This window comes from Delphinus delphis, chromosome 20 (genome assembly GCF_949987515.2).
Source record: "Delphinus delphis chromosome 20, mDelDel1.2, whole genome shotgun sequence".
NCBI classification, from domain to species: Eukaryota; Metazoa; Chordata; class Mammalia; order Artiodactyla; family Delphinidae; genus Delphinus; species Delphinus delphis.
In genome coordinates, this window is record NC_082702.1 from 1,566,045 (window position 1) to 1,585,822 (window position 19,778).

The following is a 19,778-nucleotide window of genomic DNA, read 5'->3' on the forward strand; positions in this document are numbered from 1 at the left end:
ATGAAACTGGTGAAAAATTATAAAAACACCATCTAAAGCCTCTAGAAATGATCCTAAGTCTACACAGTAAATGAGGAAACATTTAAGGAAATCTAATACTCAGGACGAACAGCAAGAGCCAGTCACATCTGAACCAAGGCCACACCCTCTCTCCCTGCTTCGAACTCAGAGATGAAAACTCCAGACTGAGGCAGCCAAGAACACAGGGCTCCCTCTCATTAGAGCTGCCTGGCAGAGGACTAGCCTCTCAAGAGGAGCAGGATGTCAGCAATTCTCATCCTGCTCCAGTGTGCATGTTTGGATGAATGATATTCAATTGTTGGCTCACTCATAAAGGCTGCTCTCAGAGCTTCTATGTTTAAGTTAGGTTGACCAGGAGATAGCACATGCCCTGCACTCTTAAGGCCTTTCCCCAGTCTGAACTTTCAGGTGCCAAACAGGATTAAGACTTTGGCTGCAAACTTTCTTCAGGTCCCCGTATTCATAAGGCCTGTTTGAGCTGTGCAGTTTCTGTTGCTGAATCAGAGTGGACCTTTGCTTAAAGACTTTTCTACATTAGCTGCATTCAAGACTTTTCTCCACTGTGAACTTTATGGTGTTGAATGAGGTTGAAACGCTGGCTAAATGATTTCCCACAACTGCTGCACTCATAGGGCATTTCTCCAGTGTGAATCCTCCGATGTTTAACAAGGCTGGAGCTGTGGCGGAACAATTTCCCACATTCCCTGCACTCATAAGGCCTTGCTCCAGTGTGAACCCTCTGGTGTTTAACGAGGCTAGAATTCTCACTAAATAATCTTCCACATTCATTGCACTTAAAAGGCTTTTCTCCAGTGTGAACTTTTCGGTGTTGCATGAGGCTAGAGCTTTGGCTAAAGAATTTCCCACATTCGCTGCACTCATAAGGCCTTTCTCCAGTGTGAACTCGCCAGTGATTAATAAGGCTTGATTTGTGGCTATAGAATTTCCCACACTCACTGCACTTATAAGGCCTTTCTCCAGTGTGAACTCTCTGATGTTTCATGAGGCTTGAGTTAAAGCTAAAGAACTTCCCACATTCGCTGCACTCATAAGGCCTCACTCCAGTGTGGATTCTGTGATGCTGAACAAGTGTGGAATTATGCCTGAAGGCTTTTCCACATTCACTACATTTAAAAGGCTTTTCTCCAGTGTGAACTCTCCGGTGTTGAATGAGGTCAGCATTGCGACTAAAAGATTTTCCGCATTCACTACACTGGTAAGGCCTTTCACCAGTGTGAACTATTTGGTGTATAAAAAGGTTGGATTTATGGCTAAATAATTTGCCACATTCGCTGCATTCATAAGGTTTTTCTCCAGTGTGTAGTCTCTGGTGCTGAACAAGTAAGTATTTCTGACCAAAGGCTTTCCCACACTCGCTGCATCTGTAATGCCTTTTTCCAGGGTGAAAGCCCTCCCCACTTTCAGTGCTCCTATGTGGCTCCCCTCTGCTGTGAGCCACCTGATGCTTGGGAAGACCAGAGCTAGTTGGGGAGACCTTCCCACCCTCCTCACCCTCTTCTCTTCTTGAGGGTTTCTCTCCAGAGCTCAGCTTCTGGTGTTGGTGAAGGTTTGCTCTGAGCACTCCCTCTACATAAACACCCTGCTCAGGTGCCACGTCCTCAGCCTCCGCTCCACACCAACAACCTGAAAGCAGAGAAATGCTGATGAATAGTATGTAGACTTTGGCGGGACGGGGCAGCACCCTCACAAATGTGTCTGACACAGCCAGTATGGAGTTCCTGGGATTACTGGCAGGGTGAGGGAGAGCTCACTGTGCAGTGCCAGACCTGACAACCTCATAGATCATGGGGACTCATGAGTAGCAAGGATACAAGATGGGTTGCATCCCAGGGAGGAAAGGCAGGGTCTCCAACACACTCCTCCTCAAATGGCTTTCAGCAGGGTTTCAGCTGCTGGTGACACAGGAACACAGTGCAGAAGGGTGTGTCCAGGCCCAGAAAAATTGAAGGCAATTGAGTAGCTGGTGTTCAAGGACTATTAAGGATATGTGTACACCTCATGACACATGGAGTGAAAGCTTGTATTGTGACCTGGAAAACTTCCCATTCTCCTGTTGCCTCAACAGCCCCACAAAAAAGCTGTAAACTATGCCACCATGTGCACCAGTGTGAGAAGGTGGGCCCCTGCCACAAGTTCTCTTACCTACCTTCCTGACTGAGACCCAGGGCCATTTAAACTCACCAGTGAAATCCCCTTGCACCTTCCCCCTGTTCCTCTCCTCAGTCCTAACCAGTGATGCTGCATCCCCTTCAGAGAAGTCCACCGTGGCACTCTGTGAAGGTCGATGGTGCTGGCAACCACTTCTTCACTGCTGTCGTTCTTTGTCTCCTGATCCCATGGGTATTGGGGGCACCATTCCTGGAGATCAGTGGCTCAAGATCTTACAGGCCAGGATCTTAGCAGGAACATTTAATTCCAGCAACTCCCAATAACCAGAGGAGGTGAGCCAATTATTTCAAAGTAAAATATCTTTGCAAAATAGCTGGGCTCTACTTAGTGCCACTGCCTATCAACCTGCCAACTACTGCTCAGCTCCTGAGGTCTAAGAACGATCGGAAAAGATCTGGCCACCAGAGCTGTCCTGAATGGATCCCAACCCAGCTGAAGTCACCTTAGAAAGGGAAGCTGCTGCCTACGAGAGGGGCTACAGAAAGGAAGCATCCAAGGTCTTCTCAGACCCAGCGGCTCAAGAGCACAGGAGATCATAAGGAATTATAAGGTGAAACTTGCAATTTCACAAGACTAGAAATACCAATGATTCTTAAAGATTTCATTCAAAGAGGTGGGGAAAGGGAGCTGATTGGTTACTGAGAGCATTTAACATGGGTGCACATTCAGCCCCAGAGATGAGGCAGCTGCCAGCATTTGGAAAGAGGCTAAGATGCATAATTAAAGATATTTTGGCCCTCCAAGTTCAATTCTCACCTGATATTTTGGGGCTGAAGGACCTCAGGGAGGACAGAGGGCATCCCAAATGCCAGGGTAGGTGTGACAGAGACCAAAACTTTTGATGAGATTATATAGGCCTCAGATGAGGAATCTGAAGCCTCTACCACCACTTGGGCCTCAGAAGCCCTGCTGTTAACTGAATTGGATTTTCATGGCCTGGAGATGCCCAATGGGAAACAGTAAAGGAAGCCCATGTGCTCCTCTGCAAAAACTGGAATGGTTCAATGGTTCAATCTATCAGTTCTTTGGGCATTCAGACAAGGAGAACCCTGAGCCCGTTTCTAAACCAGGAGGCCCTCTTTGTCACAGAGTCCAGGAGTTGTTCTTGCAGGCGCCCATCCCGATACAGAGCTTTGTTGCTTAACCTTATTGGTATATCTCACACCAAATGGGAGGCCACGGATGGAACTATCTCCAGACGTGCCACAAGAGCTCTGCGCACCCTGACTCACATCCGCCGCCTGGTGTGCGGATAACCACCCCCCACGCCTAGCATTCTTTCCCGAGTGGCTGACACCCCCTACTGCCTCCAGGGTGATAGTGGTAGAACTAGTCATGGCAAACACACTGCACCAGGTGTCAACAATCTTTATCAAACAGCTGCCCGTGATGGTGACCCCTGATGCTTTGAGTTTTCCTGTGAGAGACAGATGTGTATGACACCTGAACAAGCTCAAGTCCCTCTCACAAAGTGAGAACCTGTGGAGTTGCCCCTGCTGGTGAAGGTAGTAAACATGCCATAGTATCACCTGAAACAAGGTACTGGCCTTTGACTCGTTGTTCAAGATCTACTAAAAGAAGGGGAGATGATTCCTGCTATTTCTCCTTAATAGGAGTGGCACTTAACTGTTGATTATCGAAACCTTAAAGCTCAAGTTCCCCCCGTCAGGGGTCCAACACCTAACATAATCCAATTAACTGAAGACATCAAGAGGGCACCAGTGACTACTTGGCCAGAGTGGATCTGACCCAGTATATTTTATTCTGGGCCTATGACCCCTTAATCACAGCCCCAGTTCGCCTGTACTTTTGAAGAAACCCAATATACATTTACAAAGTTGCCCGTGAGTTATTTAAACAGCCCAGCCCACAATTACTGCCAGGACGTGGACCAGGTCCCATCCTCACTCCAGTTCTTTATCCACCAGGTACCTCCCTTTTTCCATCAACCCAAGGACGCTGGGCAAAACAGGCAATTATCTATTCCCATCTTATTTTTTTATTTTTTTGGCTATGTCGTGTGGCATGCGGGATCTTAATTCCCCAACCAGGGATTGGGCCCATGCCCCCAGCAGCAGAAGTGTGGAGTCTTAAACACTGGACCACCAGGGAAGTCCCTATTTATTCCCATCTTAATCAGACTTGTGGTAGCCGCAGGAGACACCAGGTTTGGCACCAGTACAGCAGCTTTTGTCCAACAAGATCAGATCACGTCTGCCAACCAGCGCCTTTCAGCGGCCCTCTCAGATCACGTACAAAGGGTGCAGGAAACCTTCGCCCTTATTCAACAAACCTACAAGTCTCTGAGCCCAAATGGTCATGGATAACAGACTGGCTCCTGATTGCTTACTAGCCAGGAAAGGTGGCTCAGGACAGCTACAGGCCAAGCTATGAGGATTAGGACAAGTGGTAAAAATCTTTTGTAACAGAACCAAAAGCTTCCAAAAGACTCCCTTAAACCCGGAGGTGACTGATCTGTTCTCTTGCCTTTCCCCTACTACCTGCCGTGCTGGCTGCGGCCTGGGTTTCAAACCCTCATTATATATCTGGTAGGACCCTTCTTAGTTGTCACCTTTGTCAAAGATTGCCTTTGGTGGCAAGAACAAACTATTCCTGTCACCTGTAACATCGCCACAACCCAGGTGGCAAGTGTCACCCATCCCAATGAGAGTTTATAACGATGTTGAGACACCACAGGGCCAACTATATTGCAACCTTTGAAGCTCCCTGTTTTCCTGCTCCCTCGGCATCCCCACAAAGAGGCTGTGAGCCTCCCCCCAGTGGCACCAGTGTGAGGAGGCTGGTCCCTGCCACAAGTTGCCCTTCTGGTCCTCCCCTGAGTGTGACCTAGTACGTTTAAATGCACCAATAAAATCCCCTCGTGTTGGGACTTCCCTGATGGTGTAGGGGTTAAGAATCTGTCTGCCAATTCAGGGGACGTGGGTTCGAGCCCTTGTCTGGGAAGATCCCACATGCCACGGAGCAGCTAATCCCATACACCAGAGCTACTGGGCCTGCGCTCTAGAGCCTGCGAGCCACAACTACGGAGCCCGTATGCCACAACTACTGAAGCCCGTGTGCCTAGAGGCCGTGCTCTACAACAAGAGAAGTCACCACAATGAGAAACCCATGCACTGCAACAAAGAGCAGCCCCCACTCGCCGCAACTAGAGAAAGCCCGCGCGCAGCAACAAAGACCCAACGCAGCCCCAAATAAATAAATAAATAAATCCCCTTGTGCCTTTTCTTGCATTCTCCCCCCAACCACCAACAGAGACACTTGCCAACAGATCCTCACCCTCTGCTTCCCCCCTGCTCCATTTAGCCTGCTCCCTTGCGCTCCTCCCACGTGACCCCCCTCTTGGCGTGCAGTGACTCTCTCTCTGGACCTGTGAGCATAATAAACTTTGTTTTTTTCCTTAGGCTGTCCTGTGTTTCCTCTCGTGGCTGCATCTGCCTGGCCATGTCATAAAAGAGCACAAAATGGGTCTACTGTTGGTGAGCACTGGAGAGGGAGCAGTGGAGGATGGGTGGGGTCAGCCCTGGGTCAGAAACCAGAGCTGCCCTGAGCAGCGGGCAGAGCTGAGGAAGAAAAGGAGAAAATCACCCTTGGCCCCTTGTTTGACACCAAAACATCAGGGCACCATGGAGAGACTCCTGGTATGATTTGAACCCATCCCTGAGTTCCCTCTTCCCCACTTCCTCCCTCCAAGCACCTCTTGGCGTGGCTGTGATCACGACTTCACAGGCAGGCACAAAGGGTTCTCCCCACTGCTCCAGCTGAGTAATTTCCTGGGTCCTGGAAAATGTGAGTCCTAAGGGAGGGACAAGGCAGGCAGGTCAAAACAACCCGCTCCACGGCAGCCCACAGGGATGAAGACTGAATATTACAAACAAGAAGCTTGGAGAAGGATCTTGCAGGAACAACCCAGTCAAGCAGTGGCCGTGTTGGTACCTCGATTCCTGGCACAGGCCGATCCCATGTCAGCCAAAGGGAGAGGGCAGAACTGGGGGCACAGGACTGCCATGGATCTCCACAGCATCAGGCCAGGGAAAGGCCAGTAGCGTGTGATCCATCGGTTGGACTACAACACTCCTGATCCCCAAACCCTTTCCTGCACAACTTTGGGGCAGCAGCAGTTTGGGGACAGAAGGGGTAGTGTACCCAGCCCAGGCTTTCACTCACAACACCTACTACAGCACACAGGGAAGGACGCAGTACCCATGGACCAGCTTTGGGAAGGACAGACCTGCCCTTGGAGAAGGGGAAGAGCAGAGCCCCGCCTAAGCTGTGGGGTGCAAGGAACTTACCCAGAGAGGCCATCAGTGAGAAGTTCTCCAGCATCACACTGCGGTACAGGAGTCTCTGGGCTTTATCAAGGAGTCCCCACTCCTCCTGTGAGAAGTAGACAGCCACATCCTCAAATGTCACTCGGCCCTGCCAAGATGGGGATGGTTCAGTTTATGTGCAGCCTCCTTCCCAGGACTCTAAGCATCTCCCCAAATATCCACCCTCCTCCCAAGCCACCAACCTCAGAGGAGATCCCAGGCCCTGGTGCCATTGATGCCCACCCTTTGCTGGCCATCCCATCAATCACTGTGTTCGGCCCTCATCGACAACAGGCAGGGGGGTATGTGTCATCTGAGCCCTGGTGCTGGCCTGCAGAGCCTCACTCTTCTGCCCGACAGCTTACCTGGGATCCTCTAGATTGTGCTTCCCAAACACAACCAAAACTGAGTCACTGTCCTCCCCTCAGGCCCCAGTCCAAGGGCCTGGGGCCATCAGTTGACACTCCCTCCCAACATGTACATCGTTCTTTTATTTTTTTTAAATATAAATTTATTTATTTATTTTTGGCTGCGTTGGGTCTTCTTTACTGCACGCAGGCTTTCTCTATTTGTGGCGAGTGGGGGTTACTCTTCATTGCGGTGCACGGGCTTCTTATTGCACTGGCTTCTCCTGTTGTGGAGCACAGGCTCTAGGCAAGAGGGCTTCAGTAGTTGTGGAACACAGGCTCAGTATTTGTGGCTTGAGGGCTCTAGAGCGCAGGCTCAGTAGTTGTAGCACACGGGCTTAGTTGCTCCACGGCATGTGGGATCTTCCCAGACCAGGGCTCAAACCCATGTCCCCTGCATTGGCAGGTGGATTTTTAACCACTGTACCACCAGGGAAACCCTATACATTGTTCTTTACACCACACCTCCCTTCACAGCCCCAACCCCTCACGGCCACCACCACCCACTACACCACATCCTGCATCTCCCTGGCCTCACCACGTGCCAGTGTGCACGTGGCATCCTGAGGGTGCTTGGCAAGTGCAATCAGAATCCTACTGTCCCAGTGTTCCAAAGGCACTAACTGCCAGGGGCAACCCCCAGGCCTGCTTTGAAGGCCTCCTTACTTGGCCCTTATCCTTGCTTCATCGTCAGCCACCCAAAACGATGCACAGATCTCAGGTACACTCGGCCCTCTTCCATTTCTGTGTTGCAAAGCTGTCCCCTCATCAGTCTCAGCTTCCTCTGATACTTATTCAAAGCCCAGGTCCAGGGACTCCCCTGGTGGTCCAGTGGTTAAGATTCTGTGCTTCCAATGCAGGAGGCTCGGGTTCCATCCCTTGTCGGGGAACTAAGATCCCACATGTGCGCAGCGTGGCCAAAAAATTAAAAAAAAAAAAAAAAAGAACAAAAGCCCAGATCCACCTGTCTCTCACATCAGGCCTAATAGCTGTCCCAGAGGACACTGTGTGATCTTGTGCTAACCTCCAGGTCACAGTGGGGATAAGAACAAGTCTGGGGAGCCCATAGCTTGATGAATAAGCAATAGCACCAGGTTTGCTGTCATCTCCCTGCCTTGTCTCATATCCACTCCCCATGGAAACCCTGGTCACCAGCCAGATCCTCCTCACTCCTACAACGCCTCCCCATGGCCACTATGTTCCCTTACGTGTTTCTGTGAAGCCCACCACCCCATCTAGCAAGAGACCCAGTCCTCGGCCCCACACACTCCTCCCTTGTCACCTAACACACTGCCACAGGACCTGAAGGTGCCCCCTGCCAAATCTGATCACAGTTCCATCCTGGTCCACACACCATCCATATTGTGGGTGAATCCAATCTGAACTCAAGATGTGTGTGTCCAGGTATCCACTGGATGAATCCACTCAAGGGTTTTCTGGAGCATCTCAGTTCAACAGCCAGAACCTAGCTCCTAATATTCCCACTGAAAATTACTCTTGCCGCTGACTTCGACATGGTAGTACTAACCCTGCTTCTAGCTACTAAGGCCAAACATCTCAGAGTCACCCGACTCTTCCTCTTCTCTCTCCCACCCTCCACATCAGAAAGTCTGCTCAGACCTACTTAAAAAAAGCAGACACAGACTCCAACATGTCTCCCACCTCCACTGCCACTACTCTGGTCCAGCTACCAACACTCACCTGGACTATTGCAGTAGCCTCCTCCCTGGTCTCCCTGTAACCCAACAGTCTTCTCTCTACTCTGCAGCAGAAAATGCTTGTTAAGCCTGGGTCAGATCAGTTCCCTCCTCTGCTCCAAACCTTCTATGGCTCCCACCACCCTCCGGATAGAGGCCCACCTCTTCAGCCCACCATTCCAGGTCTAACGCCTGCTTCCTGCTATTTCCACCAGACATAATGGAGACCTAAGGTTGCCTGGTCATTCCCAGCTCAACCTCACCTCTAGCATCTTCTAATGTTGACCACTGTGAATGGAATTTCTTCTAAGCGTCATGCCACCGGTTGCCAGAAATGGAAACCAATCTGTATAATTCGTGGTCTGGACTCAGGGACCTGACCTTGGATGACCACCTTCCAGGGATCTCAGATGGCAGGGTAGGGAGAGTAGCAGGTAAAGTCCCAAGACACTACAATCCTGGAGCACATGCAGGTGGGAGGTGAAAAGAGTGAAGACCGAGTATACCTTTCACTTACCTCTTCATGGTCTGCAAGTGATTCTGCAGCCACAACAACCTATGGAAAAGCAAGGCTGTGAGAAGCAGGCAATAATGTTGGGCCCAAAGGCTCAATCAAGGTGCCTTACACCATCTGGGCCTCAGTCCTCAGTGATGCCTCTTACCAGCTGTGCGACCTTGGACAAATACTCGACCTCCCTGTGCCTCAGTGTTGTGGTCTGTCAAATGGGGATAACAATGGTGTCCACTCAGTGGGGCTGCTGTCTGCGTCAAATGCATTCATATGCAACAAGTTCTAAATATCAACTCTTACTGTCCTCATAAGTGATGCTTCTGTCAAGATTTCCTGGTAGGTATTAAAAATGCAGTTTTTTAACATGCCTTTTAACTAAGAAAATACAATATTGAAGATGTTTGATTTAATTGAATGCTTAGCAGTATATTGAAATTTCAACCAATTATTAAGTGTTTATAATCATTAACTTGTTAAAGCCATGTTATTTTAATTTATGTACACATGTATATATGTATTTTTACCAGTTAGTGTTAAATGAGTATTTATTTCATAAACTCACGATTTAATAAACTGGGGACTTGGGCCTGAGAATATTGAGTAGATATTAGTCCTACTGGCAACCTAACTGCCTGCTGTACACTCTCCTGAAGGGAATCCTGCTAGGGGTATTTGCACTGGAGCAGCTCTCATCCTTCCTGCCCTAAAAGCTGGGGGAACTTAGGCACCAAAGGAGATGCTCTACTAGCCTCGCTGAGTATTCTTTTTCTCCACAAGGAGCGGAAATGAGGGCCTGCTGAGCCTGGAGTGGCAAATCTACACCACTGAACATCTCAGTCTCCACCCCAGACCTGGGTCCTTATATCCTATAACCCTCCATTCCTGCACACACCAGCCAGAACCACTTTGGAGCACAGGACTCCACCCCTTTGGGGGCAGCCCAACCCTCCAGGCTTAACTGAAATAAAAACTTTGATTCTCCTTCCTAAATAGGACCCACAGTGCTTGCCCTGGTCCAGGCCACCACCCATCATCCCTTGGATATCTCCAGCCCAGATCCCTCCGCAGAAACCCATGAGTGAGTAAGCAAGCTACCCACATGACACCTCCACTCTGGGACATCTCAGGGTTACCATGTCCAAAATCCAACTCCCAGTCTTATCCCTGAAGCCTGCTCCCTGCAAACCAAGAAACAGCATCGTCCTTCCTTCCCTACTTTTTCACAGCCACATCTGGGGCAGCAGGAAATCCTGTCTGTTCAGTGCTTAAAGCCCATAAGAAATCTGATCAATCCTCCCCGCTGTTGCCACCAGCAATGGTCCAGTCCGCACCAGCACTCTCTATTAGTCTATTGTGCTTACTTGCTCACAGGTCTCCTAGTCTCCACTCTTATCACCCCCACCCCCGTCTGTTTTTCCCTGAGAAGCCTTTGGAAAACTTTGACACATAGAGTCTCTCTACTTCACAACCCTCCGTGGCCACCAGCGGCCGCAGAATGAAGGCCCAGCTGCTCCGGCTGCCTTTTCACGTGGGACTCATCCCCTTAAGCTGTTCCGTGCAGACTCTAGAGAAACTTCAAATTTAAGCCTCTCAGTTCGGTTATTGTTCCAAGTCTTTGATTGTGCCGGTCCCTCTGCCTGTAACCCTCTCCCACACCCCATCATACTGGCTGACAGAAATGGGGGACCCCTCCCCCAACGAGCTCCCTACTGACTTGGACCCAGGGGCTCGAGCAGGGGACGATCAGTGGGGCCTTTGGTGTCCGGTGGGGTGAGGGCGGTGAGAGACCGGAGGACGAGTGTTTACCTGAGCCGGGACTCTAAGCGCTGCCGCAGCCATCGGAGTCTGTGGGCGGAGCCAGGCCGGGAGCGGCGGACCAGGTCGGGCCCCAGGCATCCCTGTCCCCTACCCAGAATCGGGTCACCTCCGGGCGCTGCTGCCCGAACGTCAGACCCGCCTCAGTGCAGTGCAGCGCCTGCCTCCTCTCGTGCCTTCCCGCTCTCGTCACCCCAGTTCAAAGCAGCTTTCCGGAGACTCAGACAAGGCGGAGAGACCCAACAGACCCCAAAACGACCGCCCCTAAGCGGACGCCAAAAGTCCCGCCCAGCGTGTTCCTCACGCGCGCGGAAATGTCTGTTTTCTTGGCCGAGCACAGCCACCGGGGACAGCAGCGCCTGCTGGGTAATGTAGTTCACACACCGCCAAACCTTGAGGAATTGGACACGTAATAGGGGCGGGGCGGGCACGCAGCTGTTTGCACGCGCCGTTACAGCGCGACCGTTACCGGGCAACCGTTACCGCCAGAACGCTAGGGGTGACTGTTAGTGCCAGACCTGAGCGGGGCGCCCAGGTTAGAGGTCTCGTTGAGCTAACGGTATGACTGGTGGTGGTCCTCCAGCGGAGAGTGTGGTAAGAGACGGATCTCGGACTCCCCCCCCACCCCAGGCCCTCTGGCCTTAGGCGGGTGGGTGAGCTGGGGGACCCTGGCGGGGAAGGCTGGGGGCTGTGTCCTGCAGAGCTCCAGAGCCGTTGCCAACGCCGCTCACTGGCGGGGCCCAGGCCTTGAGGCGACGGCAAACGTCTCCTCTCACCCCCACCTCCGTGACCTAGTGGTGGCGGCAGTCTGCATGGATCGCGGTTTGCAGAACCCTGCAGACATGCACACACACGTCTCACCACCCCGTTTGGGCAGCCTGAGGAGATCGAGGGCCAGTTGGGTCCTTGGTGCCTTGCTCCCCCAGTGATGACGACTGGGCAGGGTCTGTGGACTTGGCCCTGAGGGCACTGCCAGCTAAGATCTACCTCTTCACCTGACAGGGTAACTGGCCAGAGCAGGGACCCCCTTCTTTTAGCCAGCACCTGGACCTCAGAGGGTGAAACTTGTGCCTTGGGACCTTGCCCTTTCTTGTCAGAACAGAGGATAAGAAATACAGGCCAGTCTTCTTTGGTGGAGTTTTACAGTAACACCGTTACCTGACCTCAAGAACAAAGGATCTGTTACCAAGAAGTTTGCAACAACTAACCGCGCCCCTCCCTCACCTTTCCTACAAAAGATCTTTGCTGACAGCTTTCAGAGAGTTCGGGGTTTTTAAGACATTAGTCACCCGTCTCCTTTCATCGCCCTGCAATACGCCTTTTTCTGCTCCAAACTCCGATGTTTTGATATTGTTTGGCCTCACTCTGTGTCAGGCACAAGGACTTGAGTTCAGTAACAGACAGAGCTGCAGAGATGGAGGCGGAGGGGAAATCAGGGTCAAGAACTCTGCCAGACTCTCATCTAGAGACTATCCTTATTGTAGATTGGCCTGTATTTTAATGTTCCTGCGCAGCTGGTGCTCCAGGCTTTCCTTCCCTTAAGGATTTAAAGAGGATCTTGAGGGCCAATAAAGCAGTTTCCTTGGAATGAGCCAGTTATACATTACCAATTTCCTTTGACAATGGGACGCCCAATATAAAAAACAATGGTGGTAAAGCGAAGACTCTGAGTTCTGGATGTAGGTGATGAGATAGTCGAGGATCCCAAGTGTTCATCTTCCTTCTTCACCCCAAACTCATCTGTGCCCTTTCCCTTCTTAAGGGCTCAGCATTGGTGTCCAAGCAGGACAATAAACCTCAAACCCATAAGCCAACACTCCTCTCCCACCAGATTTCTCCCCTTCAACCCTTATTACTCTTTTTGTTCCACTACCCTTCCATTTCGAGATACAAAGCTAACTCCCTGCAGGTGGGAAGGATTTTGGACCTTTGTTGACACCAGGCAGCTGTTGATAAAAGAGATGCCAACACTTTATTATGTGTTCTCCTACCACCTACTTTACCACTGACTCCTTCTTTTGTGTCAATCTTCATTTCCCTGAGTTTTCTCCTGTAAGTTTCGTCTGTGGACTGATCAGTGACTAACCTCCTCACAGCTTTGGAATGACTCATGAGGGCAAAAGATGATGAAGACTTCACTCCTTCCTGGAACTTTCTGGAAGGGGTTGTTCAGTACTAGCTGATTCCATTGTATATATTCTTGCCTCCTTTGTCATAGATTAATTGACCATAAGTGCATGGGCCACCATCTTTTTCTTAATCACCAGTAAGCAGGGACTCAGGGGTTCTATCACTGGGAAGGGCTCTATATAGGTCTGTTCAGTTTCAAGACCAGTCTCCTCAAGGAGGCATTCAGATTATCCCTGGGTCGCCAATGATGAGGTGAAAATTGTCCACTCAGGCAAAGCCTCCTGTGGCCAATGCCTTGGCAAGTGGATCCTCACAAAGAGATGGTGTGTCAAACTGACAGTCCCAGCTCACCCATATTTATAGCACATTATCTCCAAGACCAGATATTAATTTTGGGAGGGGGAGAGTTTCTAATGCCAACTGTGTCACCTCAGGTCAGCTTGGCAGGAGATCCCCAAAATGTCTGCCTCTTCTTATCAGCATGCATGGATCAGTCTTGGCTTAGTTACAGCAATGACTGAAAGTGAAGCCTCAGGAAAAAAAAAAAAAAGTGAAGGCTCCTAAGACATGGAGTCAGCCTCCAGACAAGGCTTTATTTCATGCTTGATGGAACTGACACACATACCTCAAAAGGCTCCTTCCAATTGTATAATTTATACACACATCACATCAGAAATCACACACATCACAAAAGGAGTCAATATTGGAGTTAAGAACATAGGATGATAGAAACCCAAGTTACATTAGTTATTTAGATCAGACCACAATGTGGCATGTAAATGGGAGGGAGGAGATTCAGGAGAGATAGTCCCACTGACAAGTGTGAGATGAGGTGCAGATAAACTCCCCCATTAAGCCAAGCACAGAAGATATGTGTCATTTTCTTGAAATCACATCTTAGAAGAGTAGATTCTGGATTATTCACCCTATCAATTACTGATGAGCTGTGGAAATGAGCTGACCACCATATCATGAATCTCTGTGGATAAATCTAACAAACATGTTACAGAATCTAGTCAGAAAAATGCATACATGGGCTTCTCTGGTGGCGCAGTTGTTGAGAGTCCGCCTGCCAATGCAGGGGACACGGGTTCATGCCCTGGTCCGGGAGGATCCCATATGCCACGGAGCAGCTGGGCCCGTGAGCCATGGCCGTTGGGCCTGCGCGTCCAGAGCCTCTGCTCCGCAGCGGGAGAGGCCACAGCTGTGAGAGGCCCGCGCATCGCCAAAAAAAAAAAAAAAAAGCATACACTATGATACAATCTATGGAAAATTCAGAATTTGACAATAAAAGACAGTCTATCGTTTAGGGAAGTATGGAATAGATAAGCAGTAAAACTATAAAGACATCAAAAGAATGATTATCAAAATGTCAGGTGTGGGGACTTCCTTGGCGGTCCAGTGGTGAAGACTCCATACTTCCACTGCAGGGGTCGCAGGTTAGATCCCTGGTTGGGGAACTAAGATCCCACATGCCATGCGTTGTGGCCAAAAAATTAAAAAAAAGAAAATGTCAGGTGAGTTCTAGGGGCCCAGAGGAACATGTAAATGTAACAAGGGACAGGGGATGCCTAAAAAAAATTACACGAGGTGAGTTTTATAGGTGTGGTCTTTGTAAAAGAAAAAAACAATTTATACATCTCATATGAACATCCCACTGAATGTATGACAGTTTTTAAAATTAAAAAAGCTAGGTAGACAGTTTATTTTTATTTTTTTGCATTTAAAAAAACTTATTTTTTAAAATTTATTTTTGGCTGCATTTGGGTCTTCATTGCTGTGCGTGGGCTTTCTCTAGTTGCGGCAAGTGGGGACTACTCTTCTTTGTGGTGAGCGGGCTTCTCATTGCAGTGGCTTCTGTTGTTGTGGAGCACGGGCTGTAGGCACGAGGGCTTCAGTAGTTGTGGTGCATGGGCTCAGTAGTTGTGGTTCGCAGGCTCCAGAGCGCAGGCTCAGTAGTTGTGGCACACGGGTTTAGTTGCTCTGCAGCATGTGGGATCTTCCTGGACCAGGGCTCAAACTGTGTCCCCTGCATTGGCAGGCGTATTCTTAACCACTGCACCACCAGGGAAGTCCCTATTTTTTTGTATTTTTAAAGTTTACTTTTTCTGTTTATACACAACCTTGTTCCAGAAATTGTTTAAGGTGGCTTAAAATCCACAAAATAAACCAAGGAATTAGTAACAGAAGAACCAGGAATAAAACATGTACAAAATGCTTATACGATTCTACTCATTTACTCTGGGTGGACCACAAATTTGGCTCTAAGCTTTTTAGCAGGCAGTTAGAAGACGAAACTTAATTAGTTACATCATTTACAGTGTCCATAAAACAAAAACACCCAATTACCCAAGCAAAGCACTGTTATTCCTAATATTAAGACCAGAAAGAAATTTCTCAAGAGGCTTCATAAAGAGATCAGTGTATGATGTAATAATCAGTGTTCTCAGTAGCAACCTAATGGGAGACTCAGAGATGAACTTCTCAGGGCTCTTTCTTCAATACATGCAGATGGCATCACACCAACTTGAAAATCAGGAAAAGCAATTTTGTCATGAGTTTGAGGGTTGAGAGATGAACACAATATGATCCGGTCAAGGTACTCAGCTCTCTGCTCAGCAAAACCACACTTAAATTTTAGAAAACCAGAGTTGAATCCAGTACCCAGAATGACTCCAGAGAAGTCATGAAAACCCTAAAATTCTGTGTAACATTTTTTTTCTTTTTGGCTACACCGCGACTTGTGGGATCTTAGCTCTCCAACCAGGGATTGAACCTGGGCCCAGGGCAGTGAAAGCACAGACTCCTAACCACTGGACCACCAGGGAATCCCCTATACAACCTCTTCAGAATAGGTGTATTTATTCTTCTTGACAGAAAATATAGTTTATCAGATACTCTATGTACCCAGTTGGTACCCAAAAGTTAGGACCCATTTCTTTAGACAATCTTGAGAATTAAACAAACTACAAATCATTAATACTATTCAGATACTTTTTTTTTTAATCACAGCCTAGCTTTTTTTCCCCTCTGCAAAAGAACATTCTTTGTTTCTATTTGGCACCACGGCTCAGGTGAAGGTTTCAGGGTGGTTAAAAACTTGCTTCCTGGCTGAAGGAAGAGGCTCGGGCAGAGATCTCGAGGAGGGCAGAGGCAGAGGGGTCCCGAAGAGGCCGCTGGGCTCCGGAGGCCCCTAGTCATGCTTGCAGGACAACCTTTGGAAGACACTTGCCCAGCCCGGCCTGGGGGCCAGCCATCCTGCGCAGGTTGGTCAGATGGTGGCCCATCTTCTTGAGGAGCTTCGTCTCCTCTTCCAGGAAGCGGCTCTCCAGGAACTCACAGAGCTGGGCGTCTGCGGCTTACAGAACCCAGGGCATGCAGATCCAAGAAGGCCTGGTTCAGGCTCTTCTCCAGGGTTATGGCGGCCTCCATGGGTCCACGCTGGCACTCCGCTCGTTCGGGGACAGCTTTTGCCCGTCCTGGACCAGGGTGCAGCTGCCCCACTGCTTCCACATCTTCAAGAGAAGCTGGGCACCTTTGTGCTTCTCCTCAGCCAACTCCCGAAAGAAGAAGCCCACACCCTCCAGAGCCACCTCGTCAGCTTCAGAGTAGAAGGTCAGGGAGAGGTAGGTGGATGAGGCCTGCAGGTGCGGGTTGATCAGGCGGCTGACGGTGGCCTCCACCTCGACATAAGAATTCTGCTAGATCTGGGTGCTCATGGTTAGTCAGCGGTGAGGAGGACTCTCTCCACAAAGTGTGGTGTGAAGCTGCAACAGTTTTATTTTGTCACAGGAATTGATAAATTGATGATCTCAACAGACTAAAACAGCTTCAAATGGGTGTGGAATTTGAAATAACTTGATTAATGAGAAAAGAACAGACTATTTAATCATTTAGTTTAGGTAAAATGATTATCTACTGTCTGAAAATGTACCTCAGATTTGTTTTAATCAGGTATGGTAACACAGACAGACACAAATAATTTTCTTGAAGGAAGAAGACTACACACAGATCCCTAGAAACAGAAGGCAGGGCATGCCATGCAGGGCCACATGGGGAAGCACCAAGGTGGATCATGAGGCAGAAGGGGGAGGGGGAAAGCATGTCCCAGAGCCTTTATTGGAGTTGTCATGAAAAGGAATGGGTGAGGCTGAGTAGGTACACCGAGTAAGGCTAGGATTGGATACTTTGAATACTGTCGCCAGACTCTGGGCTAAAGGAGTAATCAGTAGGACTCCACAGCTGTTACTCCTTCTGTATGAAATCCACAACTCCATTCCTGAAAGCTGTCGATATTTTGTTTACTCCATAAAGAAGAAAGAGGCCTCCATTCACCTGCAGGAGAGCACTAGAGCAGACAGCATGGGCTATGTTTCTGAGTCTACCTCAGATTGGCTGTGTGGGACTTCAGGAAGCTGCTATGCCTCTCCTGGATTTTGTCACCACATATATTTACAATGAGGCTGACCACAGACAGGGCAAGGTTGTGCATGATCAATGGTAACTGTTGATGGGCAGTGTGTTACTAACCCCAAAGCTAAATTTTGGAGGGTAGGTAACAGGGAAGACTGAGATCTTTGCCCCTTTGGCCACCGATGTGCTTTTTAAAAAATTTTTTGTGGGGCTTCCTTGGTGGCGCAGTGGTTGGGGGTCCGCCTGCCGATGCAGGGGACACGGGTTCGTGCCCAGGTCCGGGAGGATCCCACATGCCGCAGAGCGGCTGGGCCCGTGAGCCATGGCCGCTGAGCCTGCGCGTCCGGAGCCTGTGCCCCACAACGGGAGCGGCCACAACAGTGAGAGGCCCACGTACCGCAAAAAAAAAAAAAAAAATTTTTTGGACGCACTGCGCAGCATGTGGGATCTTATAACCCCAGCCCAGGGTGGAACCCACGCCCCCTGCACTGTAAGTGCAGAGTCTTAACAACTAGACTACCGGGGAAGTTCCATACTGGAAGTCCCATTTGTCCACTCAAATTTGCCAAATATAACCTGATTTGTTTTGAAATCACCTTCTGTCTGATGTGTGGAGCATGAGCTGAGGTAGAGCAAGAACTGATGCTGATACAGGGTGGAGGCTGTTTTGTAGTCCAGAAATGTACTGTTGGTAGACCGGCCCAAGGGGGTGGAGTTGAAGGTGTTGAGAAGCAGATGTGACAGGACATGTGGATGGTTGTGATGACAGAGCAAGGCTCAGGCAATGAGAGTTATCCCCCTCAAACACTCTGTATCTGTGGGCCAGCAGGGCTTTTCCTGTTCTGGTTTCTTGGTCAGTGCCCAGGAAAAACATGTTTAGGGAATAAATAAGCTGAAGGCTAATATTTCTGGGACAAGAAAAAAGGCAAGACTTATCCCTGTCCTCACGTCAGTTACCTGGGCTGTTGAATTTTCCATGACCTCATTTCTCCAACACAGAAGGGGCCAGATAGATGACATTGGATTGGAGGCTTTGTTGGGCAGTGGTTAAAGCTGTGGCTCTGTGGACTCCATTCCCAGATGTGCTACTTAACAGCCATAACTGAGAGTAAGTCATAGACCCTTTGCTGCCTCAGTTTCCTCATATTAACCTAGGTGACAAATCCACCTCATAGGACTAGTCCTGTTTCTTTTACTACTGTTTTTACCATTCTATTGATCATTTATATTCCAAATTTTTCCTTTTCTAGTTTGAAAAGTATATTCTGGTTGCATTTATTATATTTAAGCTAAAAATTGCAAAAGCTTATTTAATACATTAGAGTATAGGGTTAGAAATAAATTTATTCCTGATTGGAAATATAAGGGATTCAGAACATTAAGCAACTAGCCTCCTCTCAATGTATATGTTCTGAGGTTATACATGGAATTCCATCACTTTAACTCTATAAGGAGACATATTCATGTTTTACACAGATAACGAGCAGTTATTTTAATCAAAAGATGCACACTTCTCTCAATCCTCATTCCAACTCTCTTTGCAGACTTTTCATCTGGATCAGCCTTCTTTGTACTTGAATATTATTTTCAGTTCAGAAAATTATGTTTAGAATTTTATTTTCTGTGGGTTTGTTTTCCATTACAGTCATCATGTTTATCCTCAAATAGTCTTACATCACACTTTCTTAAAAGGCATTTTTACTGTGTATAGAAATTTCGTATGGTAGTTATTTCTTCTGCACAGAAACAATTCTTATTGTCCTTCTAATTGACAAGTGGCATTTGGTAAATTACCTTTGTCCATGGAAAATAATCAATAAACAACCTACAATGGGAATAGAAAAGACGTTTTTTTGATCCAAACTGAGGACTATAGCCCAGGAGACAGCTTCTCAGATTACTCTGAGGAACTGCTCTAGAGAAGCATGGTTTTGAGCACAGTTTTATATCTTGTTATAACAAGGAACATCAAACAAGTCAGGAATACACTCCTTCAACGTTTCAAAGAAACAAAAACAGATCAGCATATACACAACTCAGTATGGCCTTGTCACCTGGGAAGAAAGTCTTATGATCAAAGGAGTACTAGCATTGGCATCCCTGGAAGGGAGGCCTTTAATCTTTATCTTTAAAATGGACATTCCTTACTTCTGGTCAATGTGCCTTTTTCTTTAATAATTAAAGCAGATGTACAATGCATATTTGGCCACAAACAGGCTGTTTTGGTTAGCCTGAAGTTCAAGTTAAATTATATATAAGCCAGAAT

General features: G+C 48.5%; 1 protein-coding gene and 1 pseudogene across 4 annotated transcripts; both read right to left on the bottom strand.

The window, feature by feature from the left end:
* Nucleotides 1-327: 327 nt before the first annotated feature.
* On the bottom strand, nucleotides 328-11,207 carry LOC132416350 (zinc finger protein 773-like). 4 transcript variants are annotated; one of them, XM_059999689.2, is made up of 5 exons: nucleotides 10,961-11,207; nucleotides 9,161-9,199; nucleotides 6,522-6,648; nucleotides 5,927-6,025; nucleotides 328-1,665 (listed from the first exon to the last, which is right to left on the bottom strand). In XM_059999689.2, exons 1-5 carry the CDS (start codon nucleotides 11,048-11,050, stop codon nucleotides 566-568), a joined length of 1,455 nt encoding a protein of 484 aa, XP_059855672.1. In that variant the 5' UTR covers nucleotides 11,051-11,207; the 3' UTR covers nucleotides 328-565. The 4 variants fall into 4 exon arrangements, with proteins under 4 accessions (XP_059855672.1, XP_059855673.1, XP_059855674.1 ...); XM_059999690.2 differs by lacking the exon at nucleotides 9,161-9,199; XM_059999691.2 differs by lacking the exon at nucleotides 5,927-6,025.
* Nucleotides 11,208-16,292: 5,085 nt separating this feature from the next.
* Nucleotides 16,293-16,818, bottom strand: LOC132416939 (ferritin light chain pseudogene; annotated as a pseudogene).
* Between the last annotated feature and the right edge of the window lie 2,960 nt (nucleotides 16,819-19,778).

Excerpts from the sequence above, each read along its gene's own strand:
- LOC132416350 (XM_059999689.2), bottom strand. The coding sequence starts at position 11,050 with ATGCCTGGGGCCCGACCTGGTCCGCCGCTCCCGGCCTGGCTCCGCCCA. Across the intron at positions 6,649-9,160 it reads CACTTGCAGACCATGAAGAG|GGCCGAGTGACATTTGAGGA; the intron begins GTAAGTGAAAGG and ends CCATCTTGGCAG. Across the intron at positions 6,026-6,521 it reads CTCACTGATGGCCTCTCTGG|GACTCACATTTTCCAGGACC; the intron begins GTAAGTTCCTTG and ends TCCCTCCCTTAG.